The 26,798-nt window shown below is 37.9% G+C and overlaps 1 protein-coding gene across 3 annotated transcripts in view; it reads left to right on the top strand.

The window, feature by feature from the left end:
* The window catches only part of FUT9 (fucosyltransferase 9), a 96,421-nt gene extending 72,562 nt beyond the window's left edge, over positions 1-23,859 (top strand). The window contains exons 2-3 of one of the 3 annotated variants that reach the window (XM_033512869.1): positions 1,440-1,597; positions 22,408-23,859. In XM_033512869.1, the coding sequence (XP_033368760.1) occupies positions 1,582-1,597; positions 22,408-23,495 (1,104 nt within the window). In that variant the 5' untranslated portion in view covers positions 1,440-1,581 and the 3' untranslated portion in view covers positions 23,496-23,859. Of the gene's footprint in view, positions 1-1,439; positions 1,598-15,079; positions 15,429-22,407 lie in introns of those variants that run through there. The other 2 variants (XM_015623477.3, XM_015623474.1) reach the window with 2 other exon arrangements.
* The last annotated feature ends 2,939 nt before the right edge of the window (positions 23,860-26,798 follow it).

Raw genomic sequence — 26,798 nt, 5'->3', positions numbered from 1 at the left:
CTTGCTGGCACTTAATATTTAATCTTCTCATTGTCATAACACCTTTTTATAGCTCTTTTTTTTCTTAGCTCCAGCTGAGAATGGATTCTGAAAAAAAATAGAAATAAGAGTCTTCATTCATCCTTATTATTCTTATACCTAAGTTTATAAAACAATTTTGTGAGCTTACTAAAAGCATATTAAAGTTATAATAGAGAAAAAAATATCTGCAATCACTTTGGTAATTCATATGTCATTAAAAAGATAGCTCTTAATTGGAAATCATGTTTTGGGGAAATAATTTGAAGTAGTTGAGAGAAGAAGACAGAAGAAGAAATTTGGGATAACTTTTGCCTCAGAGACAATGGAGTCCACCACAACCAAAAACTTTAAAACTTTTAAACCTGAAAAATAACCTTTGCTAATGAGTTTTAATAGCAACATGCTACAATGGCACAACTACACTAATAATGCAGTAAGAAAGAAGTTAACATGGGACAGAATTCCATAAATACTTTTTTTCTTTTTTCTGTTGTGTAACTGCTGAAGTCTACGTATTCTTACTGATTTCTTTGGGTTTAGATCCCAAAGAAAAAACATGCCAGAACAAAAAAATATTTGAAATCTCTGAAAGTAATGAATAGATGAACAGAGATTGCTAATTCTACTCTACTATCAAGTCTCTAAACATACAGTATACAAAGGGAGAGAAAATGTAATAATAATAGCTCTACTGCATATCAGCTTGGGGTATATTTGCCTAGTCTGCTTTTCCTGTGTTCCAATTACTTTTATCCTTCTTCATATCACCTTGAGACTAAAAACTGCTTTTTCCAAGCTTTGAAGTCGTACTAGAATAGGAACTGTATTTTCTCAACTTAAAAAAACTTGATGTCAGTAAAAGAAAGTGCATTACAATCTTTCAAACAGGAAATCCTTTGCACACAAGACCCATGCAGTGTATTACTATTACCTGTGCATGCCTCCTGTGAGCAAAGTTCTGATCCCATTGCCCTTTTGTGTAAAGTAGTAGAAGTGCTAATGAATTGTGATTCATGAGGACTGCCACAAGCTCTATGCTGTGTAAGATCTTGGCTGCATAGTGGATCTGGCCATACTCAAGTGAGCCACCTCTGCTCCATGTTTCTTTTCAGGGCATCAGTGCAGTCAAGCCCCTCCACCCCACCCCCCCCACCCCACCCCAAAACGATGCTGAAAGGTTGGATACATCAGCTCAGGAAAATTACAGCTGGTGCTCCCATGATATCTGAACAAAAATTATTTGTTTTGGTCTTATTTGGAAAGCAGACACATTGAGGCTATGATCTGGTGATCTGGACCTACTAGAGATGCAAATCAGAGTTTCTTCTGCAATTACGACACCCTATTTTGTGCACTTGGCATGATGCTGAGATTAGGAAGCAATCTGATAGATCACTTTTTGATTTTTGCTTTTCCAGTCTGCTGAATCTCATCTGCGCTGATTTGCAAGCCCAAAGCTGTCACAGATCCCAATTACTCACTTAAAAGAGGATTCAGTCAGTACAAGAGAAACAGTTACATGACATTAGTTACACGATAATTTCTGTATCTACTTTCAGAATGCTGTACAAAGAAGGTGAGTCTCTTTAACTCCATTTTCTGTTTGAGGAAACTAAATCAAGGCATAAGATCTGACTTGCCAGTGTGTCCATCAGCTCTTTCAACATTCAAGTAGACCAGGTAAAATGTCATCAACACTCAAGCTTATAGTAGGTTGCTCTCATTTCTGTCAGAAGTGCCAAAACATCTTCTCTTTTATGGTAGTCTAAAGTATAGTTCTATATGTAAAAGAATTAAATGATATATTTAAAGTGTAAAGAAGTTTACAGTGAAATAAACCTCTTCCTTTTGGTGTAGAGGGAGATTTTATTTATGTAGCAAAAGTTTTTCATTTATAGCAAGATTTAATACCAGACCAGTCATTATGCTTTCCGCACTTTCTTAAAAAAACAGGTTTGTTTACAGGTAACATATCTGGCTGTACCAGGATTTTCAAACCCAGGAAATTGCTGTAACAGTCAGCAATCCTTTGAGAGCACTGCTGAAAAGTGATACCTTGATTAAGTAGTAAGATTGACAATCTGAGGAAAAAACTGTGGAAGGGACTAGAATGTGAATGGGAGCTCCACGTGCATTTGGGAAGACTTGTTGCAGACCAGTGTCCTTTTCAGAACAGACAGCTTTGAAGGTCCAGGATGAATTTTTCACCCAAGAACAGATTCTAGATCTGAGAGCTATGTAAGGATCCTAATTTTATTTTTCTTTTTTATAATAACAGAATAAGGGGACGCTTTTTGCTATTTATAGCATAAGTAGCTCTGAAACCTTTTTTTAGACTTCTATATATATTTCCACAGCAGAATAAAAGTTTTGTGTATTTTTTGCACAAAATAAGTGTATTCTTCATATTTCATATTTTAGGAGCAAGGACAGTGCTGGAAAACCACAGTCATTGTTTCCTTCACCAAATGTGCAGACAGCAATGTGTATACCATTCCCAAGTTTTTGTTTCACTAGTGTTCTCACTGGTAGAGAAGTCAAAAGAAGATAGGAGTGTAAAATTAATGAATCATTTTAGGAGAAAGACATAAAAAATAAAACAAAATGTGCACAAAATACTTCCCCACACATGAGAACTGACATAGCCCTAACATGCAGTAAAACAAGACACGAGCATCTAATCATTGGCAAATTTCTCTGAATTAGAGCAGCCATTCTGTAACAGTAATAGAGTTAGAGCTGTTCAGACCATATTCATTCCACATCTCTGATGAGTTCCAAATCACAGAGAGTATCACTCAAATATTTTTCTACTCTGGGTCTACTCAATTGCTAAAACAGTTCCTAATGAAGCATTGCAGCCAAGTGTATCCAGTCCAACTTTTGCTCCTAACACAAAATAGTCTACAGTCATGGTTCAGACCCATGTGACATCAAAAGAAGAAAAAAAATTAGAAAAGGTAAAAAAGAGCATTTGTTCAAGACTATTTCAAATCTTCCATGTTAAGAGCTCTCTGCCTTGAAAGACCCAGCAGCAAGTTCTTTATACTCTATTGGAAATAGCAGTGAAATTTAGGAGCTGCTTTCCTACAATGTCCTAATAGGGTTTTTTGCAATCATTACTGTAGTTTTGTTCTTGGGGTAGAGCACATTACCTTTTCAAGCCTTGCAGTACAATTGTGATTCCTAGAAATGTATCTCCTTGGGAAAATGGAAGCTCCCTGAGCTCCTGAAGAACACAGGAACTCAGGCTTCCTGGATTTAGGTTTACCATGAAATTGAATCAAAAAACAATGGTGAAAAAATTTGTAATGATTTTATGGTGTGGGATTTTTGTGTGTGTGTGTGAATTCCTATGCATCTATGCCAGCATACAGGAAAGATACTAAAAGGCAGAAATTACATCAGTTATGCACTTTCTTTAGCATCCTTCAATGTTATAGGGTCCCAAGAGTGAGGTGCACTGAAGTCTGGCAGTTCTCATCCATGTTTAGCTCAGCTCCTCAGCAGCTGTCTAATCCAGAGCAGTTCACAGCATAGGTGTGCTTTCCTGCCATGTTCAGGTGTTCAGATCTATGTTCTATATTGTGTCTGGGAAGTTGAACAAGCTAGGATTATTCAGAGGTGTTGTTCAGCTATTTGATTGCAGTAATGCTACTTCCCTCATTACAGACATTTTGATTGGAAATCTGCAGTGAGAGTCACAAAGGACAATGTTGATGTAATTAGGATGCTAAAATGACAGTGACAGAATGTTAGTTCTGTCTAGAGCTGTGGGAATGACATTCAAATAGTGGGTTTCATACTCTGTATTTACCACCGAAATACACCTTCAGACTTATGATGCATGATAGCAAACATCTGCCAACCTTATTGCAGAGAAAGCAGGGTTTATTATTCAGTGAGTAAGAACAGCTTTCAAAGCAAAAGGCAAAGTGCTGATCATTGAAGACCAAGAAAGTCCATATTTGTGCTTCCTCTATCTTTTTGTCCTTAGAAAAAAGTCTATCTATCTATCTATCTATCTATCTATCTATCTATCTATCTATCTATCTACCTATCCTATCCTATCCTATCCTATCCTATCCTATCCTATCCTGTCCTAGGAGTTTTTTACATTAAAGTTAAAGGGAGAGGGCTAAGAATTACGTTCACTGTACCATTTATTTATTAAGCTTCTCTTGCTTTGCTTTATCTAAGTGATTTTCTTTCCTGGAAGCTACAGAAGGAATTACTTTAGTGTGTTGCACTCATTTTGATAATAGCTATATTCTATATCATTCTGTGTGTTTGTTTTTTTTTTTTTTATTATGCTGCTTTTTGTGGCATCACAACTTGACCAGTTTGGAGTATAGATATCTTGATAGCTTAGTGGTCATATTTATACTGTGGCAAATCAAAAGGGAAAGTTTGAGAACAGTGATTCCCAATTACATACACATCAAAAGCTTACAAATATATATATAAAAATACTACAAGTGAGGTCCAGTATGGAACCTCACTAAAGATCAGAACAGGACTAGGTAGATGTTGGGCCAGATGCAGGGACTAGGTAGATGTTGGGCCAGATGCAGGGTCTGGATCAGGCATGATGAGGAACATGGGAAAAAGCAGCTTGGTTCAGAGCATCGTCACTGTTCACGCTGCTGTCACCTTCAGCCAGAGTCTTTCAGATCTGAGAAGCAGGACAGTGAGGAAACTGGGTTTGGGAGCAGACAGAGCTGAACACAGACAGAACATAATGCCTCTTATTTCAAACAAGATATTTGCATGGCACTCTACACAAAGCCTTCAATCACAGGTCCAGAAAATATGTGCAAAATAAAGTGTTATAACCAAATTAATGAGATTTTAAATTAATGGTCATTTACTGGGTAACAATTACACCTGAAAGTGTCAGTGATTAGATCCTGCAGTAATTTTTAATTTGGAGTGTCTGGTGCTGGGGTAATGTTGGGGGTTAGGTGTCCTTTTTTTTTTTTAGTTCTGGCTTGCCCGTGGAATTTTTACCCATTAGTTGCGGGGACAAGGTAACTGTGGGTACTTCGTGGGTGCTTGAGAGAAGACAAAAGAGTTTGGCCGGGCCCAGGGGAGGAAGGGGGCAGGAAAGGAGGGTGGGGACAGTTTGGCTGGCTTTCTTCAGCTTCGGAGAAGGACACTTTGGGTGCAGAGCTGCTGCGGTGGAGAGAAGGGAATTTCGCCATCACCCAGACGGAGCTGCTGCTTCTTCTCCTTCTCCCCTCTTTGTTGGTGGCCTCGCACCCCCTGTCCTGCCGGGACGTGTGGCAGTGCCAGCCACCACCGCGGAGCTGCTGATCCACCTCAGCCACCGGCCCAGGATCTCAGCTCGTCCCTGCTGTTTCCAGCCGACTGTTCCTCGGAGCCCTGCAGGAGCACCAGGACTGCCCGCCTGAGGGGTTTGTTGAAACAAAGCCTCTCCTCCATCCCATCTCAGCCGAGAAAGCTGTCCCGGGGTCCCTGGTTCTGTGTTCTTGTTATTGCTGTAGTTATTGTTGTTTGTTTGCCTGGTTATACTAGTAAAGAACTGTTATTCCTATCCCCAGATCTTTACCTGAAAACCCCTTGATTTCAAACTTATAATAATTCGGAGGGAGGGGGTCTACATTCGTTCATCCCAAGGGAGGCTCCTGCCCTCCCTAGCAGACACCTGTCTTCTAAACCGAGACAGGTAACAAGGTCTAACTCTAGAAATGAATGAGTAGAGTGAGGCTGGTATGAAATGCAGGTAAGATTAAGAGACTATATCAAATGTCAGGGATGTAAGGCACCCTGCACCTTGTCTCCATGAAAGTAGCTTTAGCACCCTTAGCATAAGCACTTGTAGGCATGAAAATTAATTCTGCATAATAAAAACATAGCAAAGCTACAATTCTTCAATTCTGTTCAATAATACAGAATAAGTAGCACAGTAAGACACATATCAATTATGTCTTTAATGGAAAAATAACTATCAAGAAACTGCCTCTGTTCTGCCATGTTTAGTCTGGATGAGTCTGGAGATCCTGTCTCTTCTGCATATTCTCGAAGTCTTAATGCTTCCAGCTCTTTAATATTCCTTGTCTGACCACTGAAAATGTTTCCCCTTTCTTAGAGGAACAATACACAAAGGAAAGAAAATGAAATGCTTCCAAGTCTTTTTCTCCCTTTTCTCATAGATCTTTATTCCACCAATTTCCATGTATGAGATAATTGTTGTTGGATTAATGTGCTGGGCCCTATCATGAGCACTCAGAGTTCTGCTAACGTGTCTTAAAATATGGAAATGCACAGTAAATAAGAAAGCTCTAACTGATGACTAAGGATAGGAAAAGAGGAATTGGCAGTGTTATTTGGATACTTCAGTGAAGTGGTTTGTATGTTGCTGGAGCTGACAGATTTCCCTAGCTGTTTCTAGCTCTGAGAAATTGAAAGGTTCTGACATTGCTCCAAAATGGAGTAAAGATGAAAACAGGGTCAGAAGAATTATGAAAAGGGAATAGTAGAAAAAAATAAAGGAGAGGCAGTTAAGAGAGCAGGTCAATCTGTTAGCAGGACCATGACATCTGAGATTACAGCCAAAAGGAGACTCAGAAGCATCGTACATTTACGAGTTCAGCTACAAGCTCTTTAAGGGCAGTCCTCTGAGGTGCCCTTACCTGAAATCTTAGGGGACACTGGGAAGCTTGGGGGATGCTGATACTCCTGTGGGTGCTTTCTGCTAGAGCAACAGTTGTTGGATTGTCTCCTGCTAGAAAATACTAATTACTCACGCTATGTCTATATCAAGGTGAGATACATTTCTTCCCCGCTTACTTTCTTTTAGAACGTAATTCAGTCCTACAGCTCATGAGAAGGATGTGATGCTGTTGTCATATCCCATCCTGGCAGCATGTGATGATGTGTATCTCTCCACCAGGCTTGACAGCAGAAGAAATCTTCCAGCCATTTAGTGAACCTTAGTGATAGCTGGGATGATTTTTTTTTGTCCTCTGCTAATTTTTGTGATATTGAAATATTACCTTTTTTGTTCAGAGCAAAATTGAAATGTTTCAAACTAATCTCTCCCTAATGAGTTACTACTGACATTAAAGCATCTTTGGGCTTCCCTGAAAATTTGTTTCAAAAAAGACAAAAAACATCCCTGAGAAAATGTTAGCAAACTCAACTTTCCCAAGGTAGATTTTTGTGCTGACAAACTGATGGAGGGAAAAAAAAAAATTTAACATTTTGTGGTCGAGTTCTTTGAATTTTCATAGAACAAAATATAGTTTTATGCACAATGCATAAAAAAAAAATCATTTGAGAAGCAGTTTATGAAGAGAGAATAGGGAACAAAGGACACAATTCATCTTGTCCAATGAAAGTAAGAAAGTGATTTCCACCGTAGGTTATACCTTCTGTCCAGTAAATCTGAGTTTGTCTCCCACTGGCAGAGAATAGGTTATACTCTGCAGGATTTTGGAAAATAAGTTTTAAAAATTTACTCTTCAGTTCAAATAATTATAGCAGTGGAAAGTTTTCTATTGTTCTTTAATTTTGTGAATCAATCTATTCCAAAGGTAAATTCTGATCCACATTTTTCTGCACACTGTTATTTTTATCTAGTTTTCCTCATATGTGGCAGGAAAATAAAACAGTGATGTAAAATCTAAAAGAGAAAATAAATCTAGCTAGAATAATCATATTATCAACACATCAGCACTGCAAAACTCTGTCGTGCTTCCTTGCATAAAATGACAATTTAAAGTATCTTTCCAGAAGTGTCATGGAGATTATTGCATTTTATTCTCTATTTAGGATTAAAAAAAAATCTTAGACAACCTATTTGAAGTCTCCTAGTGAAGTACTTACAGTTCAGTTCAGCATTATATGCCAGTTTCAGAGAGGTTGAAGTGTAATTTATTTCATTTTACTTTCATCAGCAACTCAAGTTCATCCATCCAAAACCAGCTTTTCTGGATGCACACATTTCATTTGTTATCATTTTAAGTAGCACAGAGTGCAGTCAAATTCCAATATCTGTCAATCGCACACAAGTACTTTTAAGCAACCTTTTACTTTCTATTTAAATGCTTACACCATAAACATTGAATAAATGCTTGCTTGGCATTCAAACAAGCAGCTTCAAACAGAAAAACTGCCTTTAAACTGTACAGAATTTTCTAACTGTTTGACGGGTATCTGAAAATCCTATTTTCCAGTTAATACTAAATTATTTGGAATCTATAAAAAAGTATTCTGCACACCTCTAAAAATCCAAAGTAACTCAATTCTTAAAAATACTTCCCTGATCTTCGTAGCCTCCCTCTTCATTTGTTGTACCAAATTCTACTTACATTTAAATCTTCCCTTTTGGCATTGCAGAGCATAATTTCAGAACAATAAATAACAAAACCAGATGCTAAGGTGTTGAACATGACATAGGTACCTGAATAACTCAAAAAATAAACAGAAGATATATAGAAAACCCCTGTAAAAGGCTTTATTCTAACATTTTCTTAGAAATTATTATTTTTTTAAACATGCTCATAAATCTTAGACATCTGTATTGGCAACTAAAATGAATCCACTAGAAATAGCTGTTTGAAAACAATTATGTTTGTCTTATTCATAACTCAAAACCTTAAAAAACAGAAGACTTGAAAGAAACTGGCTGGTCATAAAAAAGAAGTTGATAACAATTACTGATGCTGAAAATGCAAAAAGGGACAGAATAGAAATGAAACTTAAATTGAAATTTAAGAATAGTTTCTCTTTAAAGCTGTCTATTCATATCAGCTGTATCAATAAACATGCTTTTTTGCTTAATGGTGAGCAAATTCATTTGATTCCCCCATGACATATTTAATCAGAATTCTAGTCTGAGCAACTGCCTTCTCTTACTTGCTAGACTTTTTCCAGAAATCTAAAGGCAGATTTCCCATCTCCAGTAATTTATATAGAGGTTTCATGCATCTCATGCTGTAAATTATGCTCAGGATTGCGGGATTCAGCCTGCTGCTGTGTTTCTTGCTGAAATAATTGCTTCAGAGCAATATGTTCTTTCATATCCTCTGTGACAAGAGTTAAGGCACATAAGAAAGAAAAATATTTTATTTCTCCTATAATAATATTACCTGTCCCTGCTTTCTGTTTCCTTTTCCCATTCACACCTTCCTGGCTCAGTGCCCCAGTGAATTCAATGCTCCCTCTTTCTATTTGCCAGCATTTCCCTCCTTTCTATTTGCCAGGATGGCAGTACTAGTGAGTCTGTTGCCTTCTGCACCCACTGTCTGTCACACTGTGTGTCATAAGGACAATACAACAGTAGCACTTCCCATTGGGACACAGCTTCCACCCAGGGCCAGCAGCTTGGGCAGTGGTTCCTAAATTAAATTTGTGCAAAATTAAATTTAAATTAAGTTGTGCAGGTGTGTGAGGGTGTGTATTTGCATACTACATATGTAGAGAGGTAAGGGTATGGATACAATGAAATAGAAGGCATAATAGATAAATTACATTTCAGGGAACCTAAGGAATTCAGTGTAGGAATGCCACATAAATAGTGTGAGTGTGTGTATATATGTATAAAAGTATACATAGAAGTATATATTTATAAAATGTTGCAGGTGTGAAAACTGAGAAACACTTCAAAAAGGTGATTAAATCTTTCCTGAATTTACAGAATGTGTGTGGCACTGTATGTGTGTGTATAAGGGAGGGTGTTTATTATTTGCACCTTGTTCCAACTTTTAGATTCCCTGTGTTCTGACTTACATCTGTCCTGCTGTCTCCTGAGATGCCTTAGGATTTTTATTTCTAAGTTAACTTTAAGAAACACAAAGTAATAGCTTTTGAGCTCTCTTTTTTCTCTTCTTACATGTTGCTGCAATCCACTGCAAGAACAAAACCCAAACCATACTGGAATTAATAGGTTTTCCAGTATTTCTGTGAGCAAGATTTCATCTCTGATACTTCTTGTCTTTCATCAAATCCAGCTTTGCTGGTAGAATTTCAACTGTTGTTCTGAGAAAGGGTTGTGTTTTTTCTTATTTTAAAGAGGAAGAGGTCATTGACTTTAATTGATTAAATCTACCATTTCCTGTACTAATTTACCTCACTCAAGAAGATATGGATATGTTTTCATAGATTTGAAACAAAGATACATAAAAAAATACATAAAAAAGATATCTGATCTGAATGAATGTGATATGACTACCTTCTGGTGAAGTTTGTTTTGTTTGTTTGTTTGAAGTAAAATATTCTATCCCACAGATAGATCACTGTTTTGATGAGAATAGTTGTCAAATACTTGTTCAGATTTTCATCATATTGTGAAATTTGCTTATCTATCCTGGGCTTGATTTCCACCCCTCTTTTACTTCTCATAAAGCAATTTCAGTAATAATTTTTCTGACTGTGCTGTGATTAAAACTTTATGCTTACAAAAGTCCAAGAGATTCTTTAGGGAAAGGCATTTCAAAATTGAATGTATTGTTATTACTAGAGCAGTATTTATTTTGTTTCTGTGATACTCTTAATTGGTAGATTTGAAAGTATTTTATTAAAGGAAAGTAGTCTCACACTATAGGTATCTATGAGACAGAAAGTGATTAGTGCCCAACTCAAATTAATTTCTACTCAACTAAACTCAGGTTAAACTGATAAAAGAGCCAGGAAGTTCTCTACCACTTTGTTCTATGTCCTGTGTATGAGACTTGTCAGGGCATCTGCAGGCTCTCATTGCCCTGGTAAAACAGTGCTGTCCAGCAGACCAATGTGCTTGTCAGTGAAATAAAGATTTCCTAACATTATTATTATTTCTTTTGATTAAATTTCCTTTAGGAGGACTTACAATAGACATATATTCTAGCAGAAATTCTATTCAATTTGACTGGGAAGAAGTCTTGTGGTACTTTAACATTTGTTTTGTGTGACATTTGACCACAACTGACCACAGAGATCAAAAGTTGCCCTCAACAACCAGCACGTGCTGGCCATTAGAAGGTCTGGTTGCTATCCCAAAAGCTTCATTAGGGTTCCTGGAGCACCTACCTAATGCAGGCAATCTTTTGGACACCTGCAAGTTCAAGACACCACAAACAGTGAAAGAGGCTGCACAGGACAGAACTGGCATGTGTCTTCCTCTATCCCTCACCAAGACACATCCAGTGCTCTAAAGGACTGGGTCCTTCTTAGGATTCAGAGAGTCCTCCCTTGAGAGCAGGGATCTAGTCCCTTCCTTTTATGAAGTTAGGAAATTACACCTTTTGAAACACAGCCAGAAAATTATTCACCCAAAATAAAGACCAGTTTTTGTGGTCTTTCCAGCAATGGAGATTTAAACCCCCTCTTTCATCTTCTCTTTACAGGGTTGTAAAGTGCATGGGAAGGGAAGCTGACTCTACCTTCCACTGCTGCAGATGTGCCCCTGGGCACAAATCATTAGGGAGTCAATAGACAGGGGAAAGGAAGAGGTCAAAAGAAAATAGTATTGTCTTGATTAGCGACTAGGCTTCCAATGAGGAGAAAAGAATTACTCACCTCTATACCTAAAGCTGTTCACACGTTGCAAAATCAACAGACATCTTCTAGGAGCTAGAAAACCTTTAAGGAAATTGAAATATCGAGGTCTGAATCACTTCAGGCTGAAGAAAGACTCATATCTAATAGGTCATAGCTTTGCTTTCTGCATAAAGGGACTTCATCCTATGCCTGTTTCCTTTAAATTCAAGCAAACAAAACACAGCTGTTACCAGTGCATTTAAGATGGAGCCTGCTCTTGTAGGCACATCTATATCCTTAGGGCTGAGAGCTGGGGTAATAGCTAGTTTATCGATTTTGAGTGGCCCTTCCTCGTGAAGAATGAGCCCCTTCTGGGGATGTGCTGGCACCAGGCAGCTAAGAGCACAGGAGTCTGAAAAGTAGAGGGTCAGAGAGAGTTTAAGCATGACCAGCACTAAATGACAAATGAACAGAGGTTTTCAGGGTTGGAGCAGCCTTGATCCCTACCAGCAGAGCCTGTTTCTGGTTTGGGGTTTCTTAGGGCTTGGCATAGCCTAATCAACCAAGGATTTAGGTTCCTCTTAACATTTTTGTCATCAAATTAGTCCTACCCACATTTGCTAAACAGAATTAACTGCATGGATTCTCAGTCTATTTGAAAAGGCAACTGCTTGACATCACTTTTTTTTACACCAATGTCCTTAAAGCAAAGGAATGCAGAATTAAGTGCTGCTGACCTCATATCTAGACCCCTTTTTAAGTTTTTAGCAGTTTATTTCCCTTGCTCTTTTTCTTTCTGCCTGTGTTTCCTCCTACCTATCTCTTCAGACTATCTTTAGAAAGTTACTTTCTGAGTAACATTGCTATATAAAGACTTTCTTGCATTGTAGGAGCAAAGGAAATATCTTTCTTTCCAATTTCAAATGCCTAGTTTTAATAGACAGTTGTACCAGAGAAAGACTATGGGCTGCAAACCTTGAGATGGGAAAAGGCTACTTGAAAAATTGTATTTCTAGGACGCAGTAAATAATTGTACATTGAATTGTTACTGTAGTGGCAAAGCATTCATTAATTCATTATGGAATATTTTTCTCTATTTAAAGTAGAATAAGGTATGACATTAAAATCCAGTAACTGAACATTAGAATCAAGTGAAAATTGAATATTAGAATTAAACTTAGACTGCAAAAATTTAACTTTGCTTTTTAAGATGCTTAAAGAGAAGACAATAAGCTAAGAAACAGCAAATAGCTTGAGCCTTTTCAAAAGAAATATGATCTCTGGACTAACTGCTGGTCTGCTTTGTACAATGTTTTGTCAGCAGCCTGTGCAGAATATTCTTCATTGCCATGTTCTAACCTTGGGTTGCTCTCAGAGACATCAGTGTCTATGTTAACCTGGACTGTAAGTAGTAAAAAGAAAACATCACCTTAAAACATGTTGGTGTTTGCAACTACTGGAGGATTTTTTCAGACAATTGTTCCTTCAACCCATTCCTCTTGTGTATTTGCTATTTCTTCACTGAAGGACTTCAGTTTTTTCAGAAAAAGCCTCTTCAGTGACTTGGTTAAGCTTTGTATTTCTCAGCTTCTCAGCTGTTCCAGCTGTCTGCTCTTCCTTTTGTTATGCACACAAAGAGACACTCCACAAAATTAACGACTGCTTTCTCTCAACTGCAATTTTGTTTTCTCAGAAGAGTGTACAGTTTGAGTGGTTGAGGGATTGTTAGTTTTGTTGGTTTTATACTATACACTATCTAAAATATATATTGTTTTTAAAATATGCTTTAATTCTTGTTTTATCACACTTTAGGTTTTAGGTGGCTAAGTTTTTGTTTCAGTTTGTGTGCATGCATACATTTAAACTTATTAGAAAAGTTTCTGAATTTCCTTTTGTGAATTTCCTTTTTGGTCTTTCTCCCTGTGTTTGAGTAAAAAGGCACTTGTATCAGATCTTAAGTCTTCTGTTCTTGTTTTCAGTGTCCAAATTTTGCAGCATAGTATAATCTTTATAGTGAATTACTAATCCTGCTCCAGCAAGTCAAGTTTTTTATTGAAGAGCATTTTTTTATAATCACCTTCTATCTTATACTTAACAGCTTATTCTTTTGAAATATTTGGTGCTATCAACACAAGTAATCTTGAGAACATAGCTGTTGGTGCAATGAAAATGATTGGTGCTGTTTTTCCATGCTTCCAATTAGTGCCAGTGTCCTTACACACGCAAGTGTGTACAATCCATCACTTACTTGAATTGCTCTTTTCCCAGACGGAAAATAAGCAGCCATTGTTTTTGGCACTCAGTATATTAGAATATGAAGGATTTGTATTCTCTATGCATGGAAGCTAACCTGAAGTTTTTGATGGGCTTTTAAGAAAGCTGGATCAGTGAGGAGTTCTGCTCAAGGCATTAAGACAACTAGAAGAATCTGGATGAGGACTCTTGGCTATCCTGAATCCTCTTGACCAACACTTAGTTTCTTCTTGGCTCAAAATAGTCAAGAAACCCAATTCTGTTGATTGTATTTGTAAAACAAATGCCCATCCTTCCACTCTGTGATGGGAAAAAAGTCTAATTTTCAAAGAATATAGACATAGTTTTAAAACATAAGCCTATAAATTATCACCTCTCTTAATGTAGTAGTAAATGGCATTCTCCAATTCAGCTACAGAGTAGATTGCAACTGATTTGTGCATTTCTGTAGCTTTCTTTTCTCTCTAGGGCAGTTGTCTCACTGGCAACTAGTATCTGTAGCACAGAATGTTTTTCAAATTAAAACAAGAACATTGACCTGCATCCTAAAAAAACCAGTTATATCAGGACAGATCACATACCTAGAGGTATAACGAGTCTCTTAAGAAAAAGGTGCTAGGCAAGCAGAGAAGCGATATGTTAAGCAGAGATCAGATTATGGGGAATTTATGGTATTTCTTAAAGGCCTCTCAGGCTTTCTTTCCTGGCTGCAGAGCTATCTCACAAGTTGTGTTGCCACTGGCAAAATCCTCAGATCTATGAAGCTGCATCTGCAGAAAAAGGCAGCATTAAATCTCAATTAAATTTTTCAAGCTTGCTTATGCAGCAAGATACAGCAGTGTAACTACTGCACCTAGCCTCTAATCATATCTGCACAAACAGCTGCTGCTTAGAGCTCCAGAAGTCTTGCTTTGCCACAGGACTAATATGCCCTAGAGTAAGTGTTCAATATTATAAGTAGGCATCCTATGCTTTTTCCTGATTCTGATTAATCTTCTTTGCAGGAGGAGGTGTTTCTTCTCTATGCAAGGGATCTACATGTTAGGAAATCAGTCAGAAGCAACTGTGATTTTTGATGGGGAGTTTAACTTATGTGCACAGGAATGCCTATGGCTCTTCTCCTACCACTTCATGCTCCCTCTCTGGCTTCGCTCACGTCATTTTCACAGGCTTGTGAGTTAATCAGGGCTTTCTGGTGGGCGGGTGGCCATCACAAATACACAGCTTGTGCAGGTATGTTATTCATATTTCAGCTGGCTGGCTGCAGTTTTACAAGCTGGTCACAAAGCTGCTGAAGAGCTCTTTCTGCAATTCTGGCAGAATCAGAGAGAACAGCAGTTTGCTGTTCCCAAACCACACGGAAAGAAGGGAGGAAGAGACCACTTGCTTTGGGAGCACTTTTCTTTGATCAGCTTCATTTTGTGCAGAGCCTTTTCAGGGCTTTTGAAAGAGGCATGGACTGGCTTGTGCTGCATAACTAGGATGAGCTTTATACTCAAGAAGATAAAAAGCTCTTTCCTGACAAGGCAGATAAAATTTGCTGCTAAGCTACAGTGTTGAAGAACTCCATTTTTTATACCTAGCACAGTATGGAAAGCCACCACCCCTTTTGCAGATTGCTGTCGGTCATAAGCTAGCTGTGATGTGGACAAGCAAACGTGGAAGTTAAGGTAAAAAAAGGTTCTGTCTGCATGTTACCAAGGCTGGCAAAGCTGCTGAGGTTCTGATCACTTTGCATGCCATTTATTTTCCAGTTGTACCAAGGGTAGGAAAGGGTACCTCCTGTACCCTCTGAGACAAACTTAAAAGCTCACGATTAGAAAGTAACGCTGCTGCCATGTGGAGCGTCCTGAAACTAACTCCAGATTGTCTGGAAAAGTTTCTTGCCAATAGGACTGTATTTTTTTTTTCATATGTGGCACTGCTGGTGAATACAGAGTCACTCCAGTATGGACAGCAGTGCTTTAGCCATTTTCCCCTGCTGTTCTGAGAGACTCTGTGTCCCAGGATAATGTCTTTTGCTGTACAGTTGGATCACAGTAAGAAACCGCTGAGCTGTTGCATAAGCAGCAGGAGAGTGACAGTGTGTGACTGCTATGGAGAGAAGGAGAGGATAGATGACAATCAGGGGGAAGGCTCAGGGCTGCTGAGCCGTAGCAGGATGCTGTGCATTGCACAGCAATTTGGAGAAGGAAGCTGAGAACAGGGGTTTTTTTAATTCAGATATTCACAAAAAAAGAAGCAGTATCCCATCTAGCAACTGACAGGAAGGTTTAGGTTTAGCCTTTGAAAATAAGGACTTTGTAGTTGCTGTTGTCCACATAATTTTTTACTCTCTTTACATTTTCACTCTGTCATCCGACTATTTCATAGTTTGCAAGATAACTTTGAAGATGGGAAATGTTATTACTCATTCTGCAATTCTTTCCAGTTTTAGACTGCCAGTTTGTGTTCTTATTAGGTGCATTTTATAAGAATTTGTGTTTAATGTTATGAGCATAAGGGAGGAAGGAATCAAGTGAGGTCATTCTAGCCCAGCCCTAGGACCTGGGGGCACAATCTGATCTCTCATTGCTTAGTGGTGCTTGTCTAACCTTGTTCTTACCAGTCTCCCGTGATAGGTTCTGCACCATCCCTAAGCAGTCTGTCTTAATGGCTACTTGTCCTTGGGGTGCTTTTAGGTAATTTTTCTAAAACTGTTCAAAGTAACATTTACCACCACTGAATGAAATGATTCTATACTGTTCTCAGAGTGCAAATACAGAAAACTGGAATCTGTGGAATTAACAAATAACTCGAAAACAAAGGAGGTGGAGAGGGGAAGAAAGAATGTTGTAAACAGTAGAATAAAAATATGCAGTCTGAGATCAGCAGCTCATTCAGTTTTCAGTCTTTTAACTCTGTGCAGCTCTGTTGAGCCTTTTCATGCTGGGCTGTTTTCAGAAATCTGTGGACAGGCATGGAAATGTGTGGAAGCAAGCCTGTGTTTGGATGTTGGGGGGGGTGGAAAAATCCACTGTTCTGGTTGCAAGAGAGGAAGCTTAACTGGGAGCAGTGAGAACTAATTCAAACAAATGGGAGCACTCCAGTTTCAGAGAGCTAAAGCAAAAGCACTTGGGGGCATGCCCATGCAGCAGTGACTTGGAGATAAGAAGTTACACACTGGCTATCCTGAGGCAATCAGGTTTTCTTTAATACTGCAGGTAAAAAAGCTCCAGCTAATTGGAAGTGTGCTTTAAGAAAATCCAGCTGTTAGCATAAATGCAGATATGCCATGGCCAAGGCTGGTAATACATGCCAGAGGACATAGATAGCAATCTCAAATAAGCCTTCTTTCAAACAATAACAATTGTTTGCTTGTGATTCCTATCAGTACCCACTGCATTCAACTATACTTTTATTGCCCTGAAGTATCTACCTTGACTCTGCTTCTAGAGGTACCTACCTCTGACACCTGTTAACCTCAAAGTCCTACTGCTCTTCACCCACTCTGATGGCAGGAGGGATCCTCAGAGACTATCTTGAGGTTAAGTATTTCTACCTGAGGAATCCCGAGACCAGCTTGTGGTGAACACAATTAGCCCCGAATGCTTAAGAATTCTAAGGTGTGAAAAGTAAAGGGATCTATTGTTCACTATTCAGTGCCCATGCTTTTAAGAGTCTTTGTTTCATTTTTATTTTAAAATACTGTCCTTTTCCTTTGGAAAATCTCAGTACTAGACTATTAATGAAAGTTATACCTCTGCAAGTAGTGATATATTTTGGGATACTGGCAAAACCTTGAGAAACTGGAGAAATTGATGCTAAAAATGCCAGAGAAATAGGCATCATTATTATTGACGAGAAAGGTTGTATTTTCTCCCCACTGCATTATTGCATAATCACAAAAAAAAATCCAAAATATATCTGTACCTTCTGGAGGGACTGAGAGTCCCAATTGCAATGAAAATATGATAAAATTGTTTCCATAAAATTATTTTTTTTTCTTAATAAACATAATGCATTCAAAAAACAGACATTTTTGCAAACCTTGTCTGGCTAACTTGGGGTTAACAGGGCTGATACCCCATTACTATCTCCCTGTTTGTGTTGCTGCTAAATGCAGTTGCTTGCTGATAGAATGCCAAGATTTGCACTTTAAAAGAAGTCTTGCTAAGTTTTGTACTGAGAAAAACAGTCTTGCACTGATGAAATACTATGCTTTCAACTTGAGAACAAAAGCACCTAGAAAATACTTGCTACGCCACAACACTCTGAAATGTACTTTATAACAAAACTATTAAAAGTACAGAATTCTTCCAGCTGGCAAAAATCTCAGTAAACACATCTCTTTGACAAAGTTTTCCTTTCAGACTCCAACATGCATGGGGGAGGGAATCAGCAGAAAGGAAATTTGTGATTCTGTGGTGGAAGGAAAGCCATGAGAGAGGAAGGGTGAACTAAGGTGACTTGCCTGGATGGCTTGTAACAAATGTCTCCTTAGTATCACCTTTATAGTGAGAATTAAAGTGGGATGTTAATGGTTATCTTGGGCACAGAAAAGAAGGACATAAATAAATATGGAAAATACTACCCATTTTGGAGATTATTATGGAAAAAATAATCTATGAATTCTAGTGCACCATATCTTTTATGTCCTAGTGGTATACACAAGCTACTTCTCAAAAAAATTCCTTCCAACCCAAACCATTTTATGATGCTATGCAAATAATATTTGTCAACAAGTGCTTAACACATGCCTGCACTGTACTTACTGCTGCCTGCCTGTGCAGAGGACTCAGTACCAAAAGCCATGAAAGCAGAGTTTTCTGGCCCATTCCATAGGTTCCTCAGTCTGCCTTGTTAAGTACAGAAGTTATTGAGTCTGTTAGCACTTCGTCAGGAAAAATTGCTGCTATTCCTAGTATGCATCTTAATAGTTATTACTGTATTCCACAAAATGGAATACAAAAATAGAACTCCATGAAAAAATCGTGTCCAGCTCCTCAGGGTACAGCTAAGTGGTATTTTTAGGAGTCTGCTCAGGTCCTCTGCTTCCTTGCAATACTCTCATTCAATTTTTTAATGGGCCTTGCTATTAGAACCCTTTTCCACCCTCCCATTAATATTAGTTCCAGAGCAAAGCATGCCAGTGATGCCAGTGCATCTGATGAATCTGTGGGTCTGCATAATGAATGGTTAGTTCTCCGAATCCAAAGGATGCAGGACTATAAAGGACTATACGGCCTGGATGCAGATCAGTGTTTTGGTAAAAGGCAAAATCTAAGAACCATGATCAGGAAAAGGGACATGCGTTCACAGGGCAGCAAAGCCAGGAGAGGATATCAACCCAGAAGAGCCAAAAATAGGTAAACTCATCTGTTTAACATGGTCAGATGTTAATATTGGTACTTTGGGTAGCACAAACCACAAGTGATTATCTTCACACAGGTTCTACAGCTCAAAACCCTCCTACACAAATGCAACAGTCTGGACAAACTAGAATTTCAAGCAGAGAACAGAATACATAATATCTGTTCATTTCCTATGTAGTAAGAATTGTCATGTGATGATGCAGGGGTTTGTTATTAGTTAGCAGAAGAGCTTAGTGTAAAATAATCCCTGTCAGAGACTTGAGTCAAAGAGCTTTTAACTGGAGTGTGACTGTGTTACAAGGCACAATGTTAAAATCCTTTTCTGATTTTTCATCATCCTTTTCAATCCCTAGAAAATGATCAGCTCCTGTGAATAAACATGTTTCGCAATCTATTGTCCAAACTCAGCTCACACTATCTGTTCAGTGATAAGTTATACCTGTTCTGTGTATCCCTTTCAATAGCACAGAAACAGAGAACAGCTTTACATGAATATTAGCTCAGCCTCTTCTTTTTCTCTTGAGCTGCATCTCCTAAAGCTGTTCAACCTAAATCCCTTCTTCCTCAGAGGTCCCATTCCCTGTAGGAAAGGAAGCACTCTTAGGCACTCATAGGTCATAACCTTCCTTCTAGACATTTTTTCCAGCAACAATCAACATAGGCTATAAAAAGCCAATGTAATGTTGCTATAAAGCCTCATTTTTATTTCAGAGGGATTTAAACTGATGAGGATAAGTGGAAAAGCCATTGATACGCAGTTTCTCTCCTTTACTCCCCTCAGGATCATTTTGCTGAAAGCAGAGTGGGCCTGCTAAACTATGTCCTTCAGAAAAAGGGCCTAGACAAAAGCACCAGATTCAGCACACCATATATTGTTTATAATTGTAGGAGGTGTTTGTGCCCAGGCACTGGCACCTGGGGCTGGCAGACAGCCTCTCCCAAGAGCAGCCAGGGCCACCCCATGCCAATTCCAACATAGCACACCCACTGCAGGGCATGGCTAAGCCACAAGCGGGTGGCACCTCTGGGAAAGTATATTTCAGAAAAGCACAAACAGTGGAGAATTAGGGAGGAAATGTGAGAAACAACCTTATGAGCAACAAGGATAGGAGGACGTACTTCAGGCACTAGAGCAAAGATTCCCCTGCAGTCCACAGTGGCCTGGGGAGGACCCCATGTCACAGCAGGAGGATGTGTCCTGAAGGAACAGCATCCCATGGACAGCCCACTCAGTAGCTAAGTTGTTTTTTTCCCTGAAGGAACTGTATCTCATAGGAAGGACTCATTTTGGAGGAAGGGAAATGTATGAGGAGGAAGGAGCTGCCAAGAGGAATAGTTGTGGAATGAGAACAAAGCTCCATTCTCTATCCCACTGCACTGCTCAGGGGTGGGTAGGAGGTATAGGAGTTGGGAATGAAGGAGGAAGCTGAGCCTGGGAAAAAGTGAGGGGAAATTTTAGTATTTGTCTTTGTTTCTCACTATATACATCTATTTTAAATGGCAATAAATCACATTATTGTGCCCCAAGATGACTCTGTTTAATCTATGACTGGTAGGTGACTTTTCTGTCCTTACTTCAACTCATGAGACTTTCATCTTATTTTCTTCCCGTATTTTGTTGAGGAGAGATAATGAGAGAGTGGCTGGGTGGGTCTGACAGCCAGACAAGGTTAACCCACCTCTATAACTAAAACCAGAATTAAGACCAACCATCTTCCCAAACCCAGGGGAGATATTGTGGCAAACTCCCTTTTCTTCAAGATAAAGTAAAGCTAAGCATGATGTTGCCTCCTTTTTCCTTTCCTCAACAATGAATGTGAAAACATTCCTGTTGAAACTGTAGTGCTACACTCACACATCAGTTTTTACTCTCACGAAGGCAGCAATGTGCTATTAGTGGACTTCTGAATCACATTCTACCTTGTGTTCATTCTGAATTTATTGACTTATTTCAGAGGTAGGAAGAGATGAGCTATGAAAGCAGTTTAAAAGGCCTGAAATTCACTTTCTGCTTTGGCTTTAAATATACATATATATATATGTGTATATATATATATGTATATATATATATATTTATTTTTTTCTATTTAAATTATATTTAAATTATATTTAATTTTTTCTATTTATAAGGGTGGGGATTTTAATAATTTTTTTTGTGGGGCTATCTAGCCAAGATAACAAAACACAAATAATTGAAAAATGTGAAGAAAAAGAAAGACAAATTTTACAGAAATTGTAATGCATGGTAGAAACTACAGTGTGCCAGTATATTCAGAGCACTTTTTTCTGGTAACTGATTTCCCCTCCTTTTCCCTTGTGTGCCATGGTGCTGCATGGTTAACTTTTTCTAGTTTTAGAACATCTGTGAGTTCTAGGGCTACATTCAGGATCAAGGGTTAGCAATTAACAACCCCTAACTTTGTTAGGTTTTGCAAGAACCACATGGAAGAGTAGTTCTGGAAAGAGATTGATCACTTCTCAGGAGGAAACAACTAGAGCAAGGATAAAGGAGGCTATGTGAGCTCCTCAGACCTATCTCCCCATGGGGAAAAAAAGAATATCTCACAACAATGTAGAATATCTCGACTTTTTTAAATTTTAGTACATAAATTTAGTACATAAACCCAAAATGAAATATACAAGGACATCTTTTTAATTCATTTCTGTTTATTTTTCTTTATGTGGGAAATATATATGTGGCTGCATAAGAAAATCCTCTATTGGTGCTTCCTCTCCTAGGTATTTTAGGAGTGCCCTGGAGAAGGCATGAATATTCATCCCTATGTAGCCACCAGACATGAACTAGTTTTCTAATAAGAGTCTTATTGATTACACAATTAAAGTTCTAGTCCCTTCCTTTTTCAGTGCTCTAATCCTGTGTCCTCCACATTCACACAAATACAAAAGCAACAAATCTGCAGCATGTTATCCTTTATGCAGACACAAGGATAGAATTAAAGGGCAGTTTTGTCTGTCTTCTGTGTTCCAAATGCTTGGCCTAGGTTCTAAGCAAAAAACACCTTCTCAATATATACTGATTCACCAAGTATGAGACATATTAAAATCCTGCATTTTATTTGTCAGTGAACTTTTAATGTGAAGAAGAGAAATACTGCCACTTTGCCATGGTGTGCAAGAGCCCATGCCCTCTCCATACAAATGAAATTTCTGAGGTGGCAATTCAGTTTTATTGAAGCACTTTCTAATGTGATATCTGACTGTTTTAACAGGACATATATATGTAATTTAATATCTGATATTATTTTCTCTCTTTCTCTTGTGTTTTTTTTCTCAGAGCAAATTATGACATCGACATCTAAAGGAATTTTCCGGCCATTTTTTATTATCTTCATTATCCTTGGTTGTTTCATGGCATTTATATTAATTTATATCAAACCAACAAATAGCTGGATTTCTGGTCCTATAGAATCAGCCAGTTCAGTCTTGAAAATGAAGAACTTCTTTTCTTCCAAAACTGATAATCTCAATGAAACTACTGTTTTGATCTGGGTGTGGCCATTTGGTCAGACATTCGATCTAACATCCTGCCAAACCATGTTCAATATCCCTGGGTGCCATCTGACTATTGACCGCTCGCTATATAACAGATCCCATGCTGTTCTCATTCATCACAGAGACATTAGCTGGGATCTGGCTAATTTACCTCAGCAAGCCAGGCCACCGTTCCAGAAGTGGATTTGGATGAACTTGGAGTCTCCAACTCACACTCCACAAAAGAGTGGCATTGAACACCTTTTTAACCTGACCCTGACTTACCGGCGTGACTCAGATATCCAGGTGCCTTACGGCTTCATGATGGTTGGTACGAGTTCCTTCACGTTTGAAGTACCAAGTAAGGAGAACTTGGTCTGCTGGGTTGTGAGTAACTGGAACCCCGAGCACGCTCGAGTCAAGTATTACAACGAGCTTAGCAAATACATTGAAATCCACACCTACGGACAAGCCTTCGGAGACTACGTCAATGATAAAAACTTGATTCCAACTATCTCCTCCTGCAAATTCTACCTTTCCTTTGAAAATTCAATCCACAAAGATTACATTACTGAGAAACTTTACAATGCTCTTCTGGCTGGATCAGTACCAGTTGTACTGGGCCCTTCCAGAGAAAATTATGAGAATTACATTCCAGCAGACTCTTTCATACACGTGGAAGATTTTCTCTCCCCCAGAGAGCTGGCAGAATATCTTCTGATGCTTGACAAAAATAACAAGATGTATCTTAGTTATTTCAACTGGAAGAAGGATTTTTCAGTGCATCTTCCTAGGTTCTGGGAATCACATGCATGTCTTGCTTGTGATCATGTGAAAAGACACCAGGAGTACAAGTCCATTGGAAATTTGGAAAAATGGTTTTGGAATTAATTTTTGGGGGCTGTGTGTGGGTGTGGGGGTGTGTGTGGGGCTGTGTGCATGTGCGTGCACTTTTTGGAGGAAGCCAGAAAGGACTTCAGTCCAAGTGGAGAGGAAAGGAAAAGAGAAAAAAAAGGAAGGAAAAGAGAATCTCATGTCATGGTTTTTCAGTTATTCTCTCTTGGCTATCCTATTTATATTTTGTAAGAGATTTAAAAGATCAGCAGCAGCAGTCATCAGCACTCAGTTTCAAATTATAATAGACATAATAATGTGCACTGAAGAGTATTTGATTGCTTATTATAAATTTAAAACAAATTTTTTCACATTTTCTGTGAAACATGTCCCAGTCTTACACTTGAAATAGTAATTTTTAAGATTTTTTTATTTTTAACATTATATTTGTTGTTTAACGTATTGTTAAAATTAAAAAAATTTTAAATATCACAGAAAATTTTAAGAACATAATTTGCTGTTCCAGACAGAAATGTGTGTAATACTTCAAAAGACAGTAAAGTTTCATATGTTCATCTTACATTTTAAGAGCACAGTAGAGTAAAATCTAACTCTATGGAGGCGTGATTAATTGCCCCCTTTTTAAGGGTAATGAACCTAGAATTATGGTTTTTTAAATGTATTAGAATAGTAGACAGTCTTTGTGTCTAAAAAACGTTTCCTAACAAATGGTCCCATTATGTTGCTTTAGGAATACATTTCTTCCTGCCCTCTGAAGAAAAAAGAAGTCAGATTTAGAGAAAATTATCAATCCTGGTGACCCAAGCCCAGATTCACCCAATTTTTCAGTGTATTCAAATGCAGCACACCCTTGTCCCTCAATATATCTCAAGTATTTTTAACCTGAACCAGGGCTTTATGTAGTGTTACACTGAAAGAAACAGATTTTAACAAAGGTGTTCAATTACATCAGTTTCATGCACTGAATTCAGCTGGTAATAATGGATTTTTGGAAGCAGTTTCCTGAGAAATTTTAGAAAGCTCTCTCATATAATTTCTTGAATAGTAGTGAATTTTCACCCAATTCTGTAAAGATCTTTTGAATTTTAACTGCAGCTAAACAACCTGATGTTATGACATATAAATGTGGGGAAAAAATTACTAATTCTTTCTTTTCTGAAAGAAATTTGCTGAAATTCAGTAAATAAGCTATCAGGCTGACATATAACCTTTCAACTTATTAAGTTAATGAATTTGGAGGGTTGAAAATGTTTTATATGAGAGGTATTAAAAATGTACTCTTTAGAGCAACAACTGCTATCAATATTTGATAATATAAGTAGATTTTTAAGTATTAAATTTGCTCTAATAGCAAATGCAAAATTGTGATGACTGTCATAACTTTAAAATGTCTGCTTTAAATATGAGTCATTTGATTTAACTACTTTCTTTCACCTAAGACAAATTTCTGATTGCTAATATGTGCATATGTAGAAAGTTGGTTTAATGCCAAAAATGTATGAGTATGTTTTGGTATCAAATGAAAGCAAATCAGTTTGGATTTTCAGATTGAAGTGCTGCAAATCACACTTGCTACTGGAAAAAAAGAAAAAAAAAACAAACCAGAAAGACTTCTGCTTATGAGATGTGTAAGACCCTGGTCAAACAAAGTAGTCAATCAAGTAACTAAAATTTAATTTGAAGACAAAAATGTTGCTGCAGTAAGTAAATGAGAGATAAATTATATATATTTAGCAAAAGACAATGCCACTTGTCAGATTTTTATTTTCCTTTTATTCCAGGGTGGAACAGAAATACAGAAGGTTAAAAGAATAATTAGTTCAATTTCTAGAACTCAAAACCCCACAGAAAAGTTATAGAATCACTTCTGCTCTCCCTTTGATTTCAAAAGCTGTACCTTGATCCACCTAGTTTTCAATATACTGTGAATCACCTAAACTCACCAGCATTCTAATATGCAGCAAGATGAGCTTACCTTGAAAATTAATGCAATACAAGGAAACTGAGTCTTCTAAAAACAAACCTCTGATATGCATGTAATACAAGTAGTAGTTTATCATTTTGAAGGCAAATGGCTGTAGCTTATCATCTGTCCTACAGGACATCATAACACTTTGTTTTCAGGAGGACTGTAAAATTCTCAGTGACTGAACATGCCACTGTTTGGCTCAATAACCTGATTCCCTCAGTGCTGGAATTTGGAAGTTTTTTGCATTGACCTCAGTGAAAGGTGAATGTGTGCAATCCTTTATTTCATTCCTCACTTCAGATCACAAGAGCTGTTCTGTGTGTTAGAAGGCCTTAGGTCTAATCAGACTGGTTTCTTGGCAGTAAGTTCATCTAAGTCCTTATAGTAATAACAATAACATATATGAATTGTTACTGCAAATTTTGGTCAGTGTATGCACAGGAAAGTTTTGAAACAGATGCTGAATTTTAATCTTGTAAGTAATGTCTTTACCTCTGTAAACATGGGACCCAGTCAGCATGGCTAATCTTAGGCTGAGTTTTAAGAAGAGTTTTAAAAAATGTGAAAGTATTTTGATGGAACTGGAAAGAGTGTTCTCTTCACAAGAAGAGAAGCTCCACAGAAGGCCTGTATACATTTCATTCCAGAGACATTGCTAAAATTGCTTCAAGGATTAATAAAACAGGAGAGAAATCTAATCCAGAATTATACATAACAATCATTACCAAATCATAAAAAATATACATTATGCCTAATGCCTCACTGGCATTCTTGAAGAGTAAGGGCTGGAACAAAATTGAGACAATTTTTTAGGATGTTAAGGTGATCTGCAGGTATCAGGCCTTAAGCAGTTCTGGCTATAAGGATCTTTGTTGACAGAAGATGAAGCATTTTTGGGCATGTCCAGCCTAGGTAGAAGCAATGGAAATAAATCATCTGTGCTCCATGCATACATAGACTGCCCACCTAGACCTAGACACCTAACTCACCTAAGGCTGCTTTCAGTCTGTGTATGACATTCAGCTTTGTGAGGTCTGTGCTTCTTCTGTGATCTATTCTATATGAACAGCAAGCGTAAACAGACTCAAATAACAAATCACTGTGAAAGAGAATGAGCAAACTCAACCAAGGGTGAAGGGTAAATTACATGGGACTAGATAAAATAGGTATTTTGCTTTGGTACCACTGGCAAAACAAGATAATTGTACCAAAAAAAGGGAACTAGAAGTTGATAAATCACACCAGTTCTAACTATTTTCTCAACAAATTTCTTTCAGACATTCAGTTTATTTTTGCCAATCCACAGCAGTTTTGAGTTGCATTCATCACAAGCTAACTAAGCAGCCAACAAAGACAGGGAGTAACCACCA

The sequence above is a fragment of the Parus major genome, chromosome 3 (genome assembly GCF_001522545.3).
Source record: "Parus major isolate Abel chromosome 3, Parus_major1.1, whole genome shotgun sequence".
NCBI classification, from domain to species: Eukaryota; Metazoa; Chordata; class Aves; order Passeriformes; family Paridae; genus Parus; species Parus major.
This window is presented reverse-complemented; position numbering and strand designations above follow the sequence as displayed.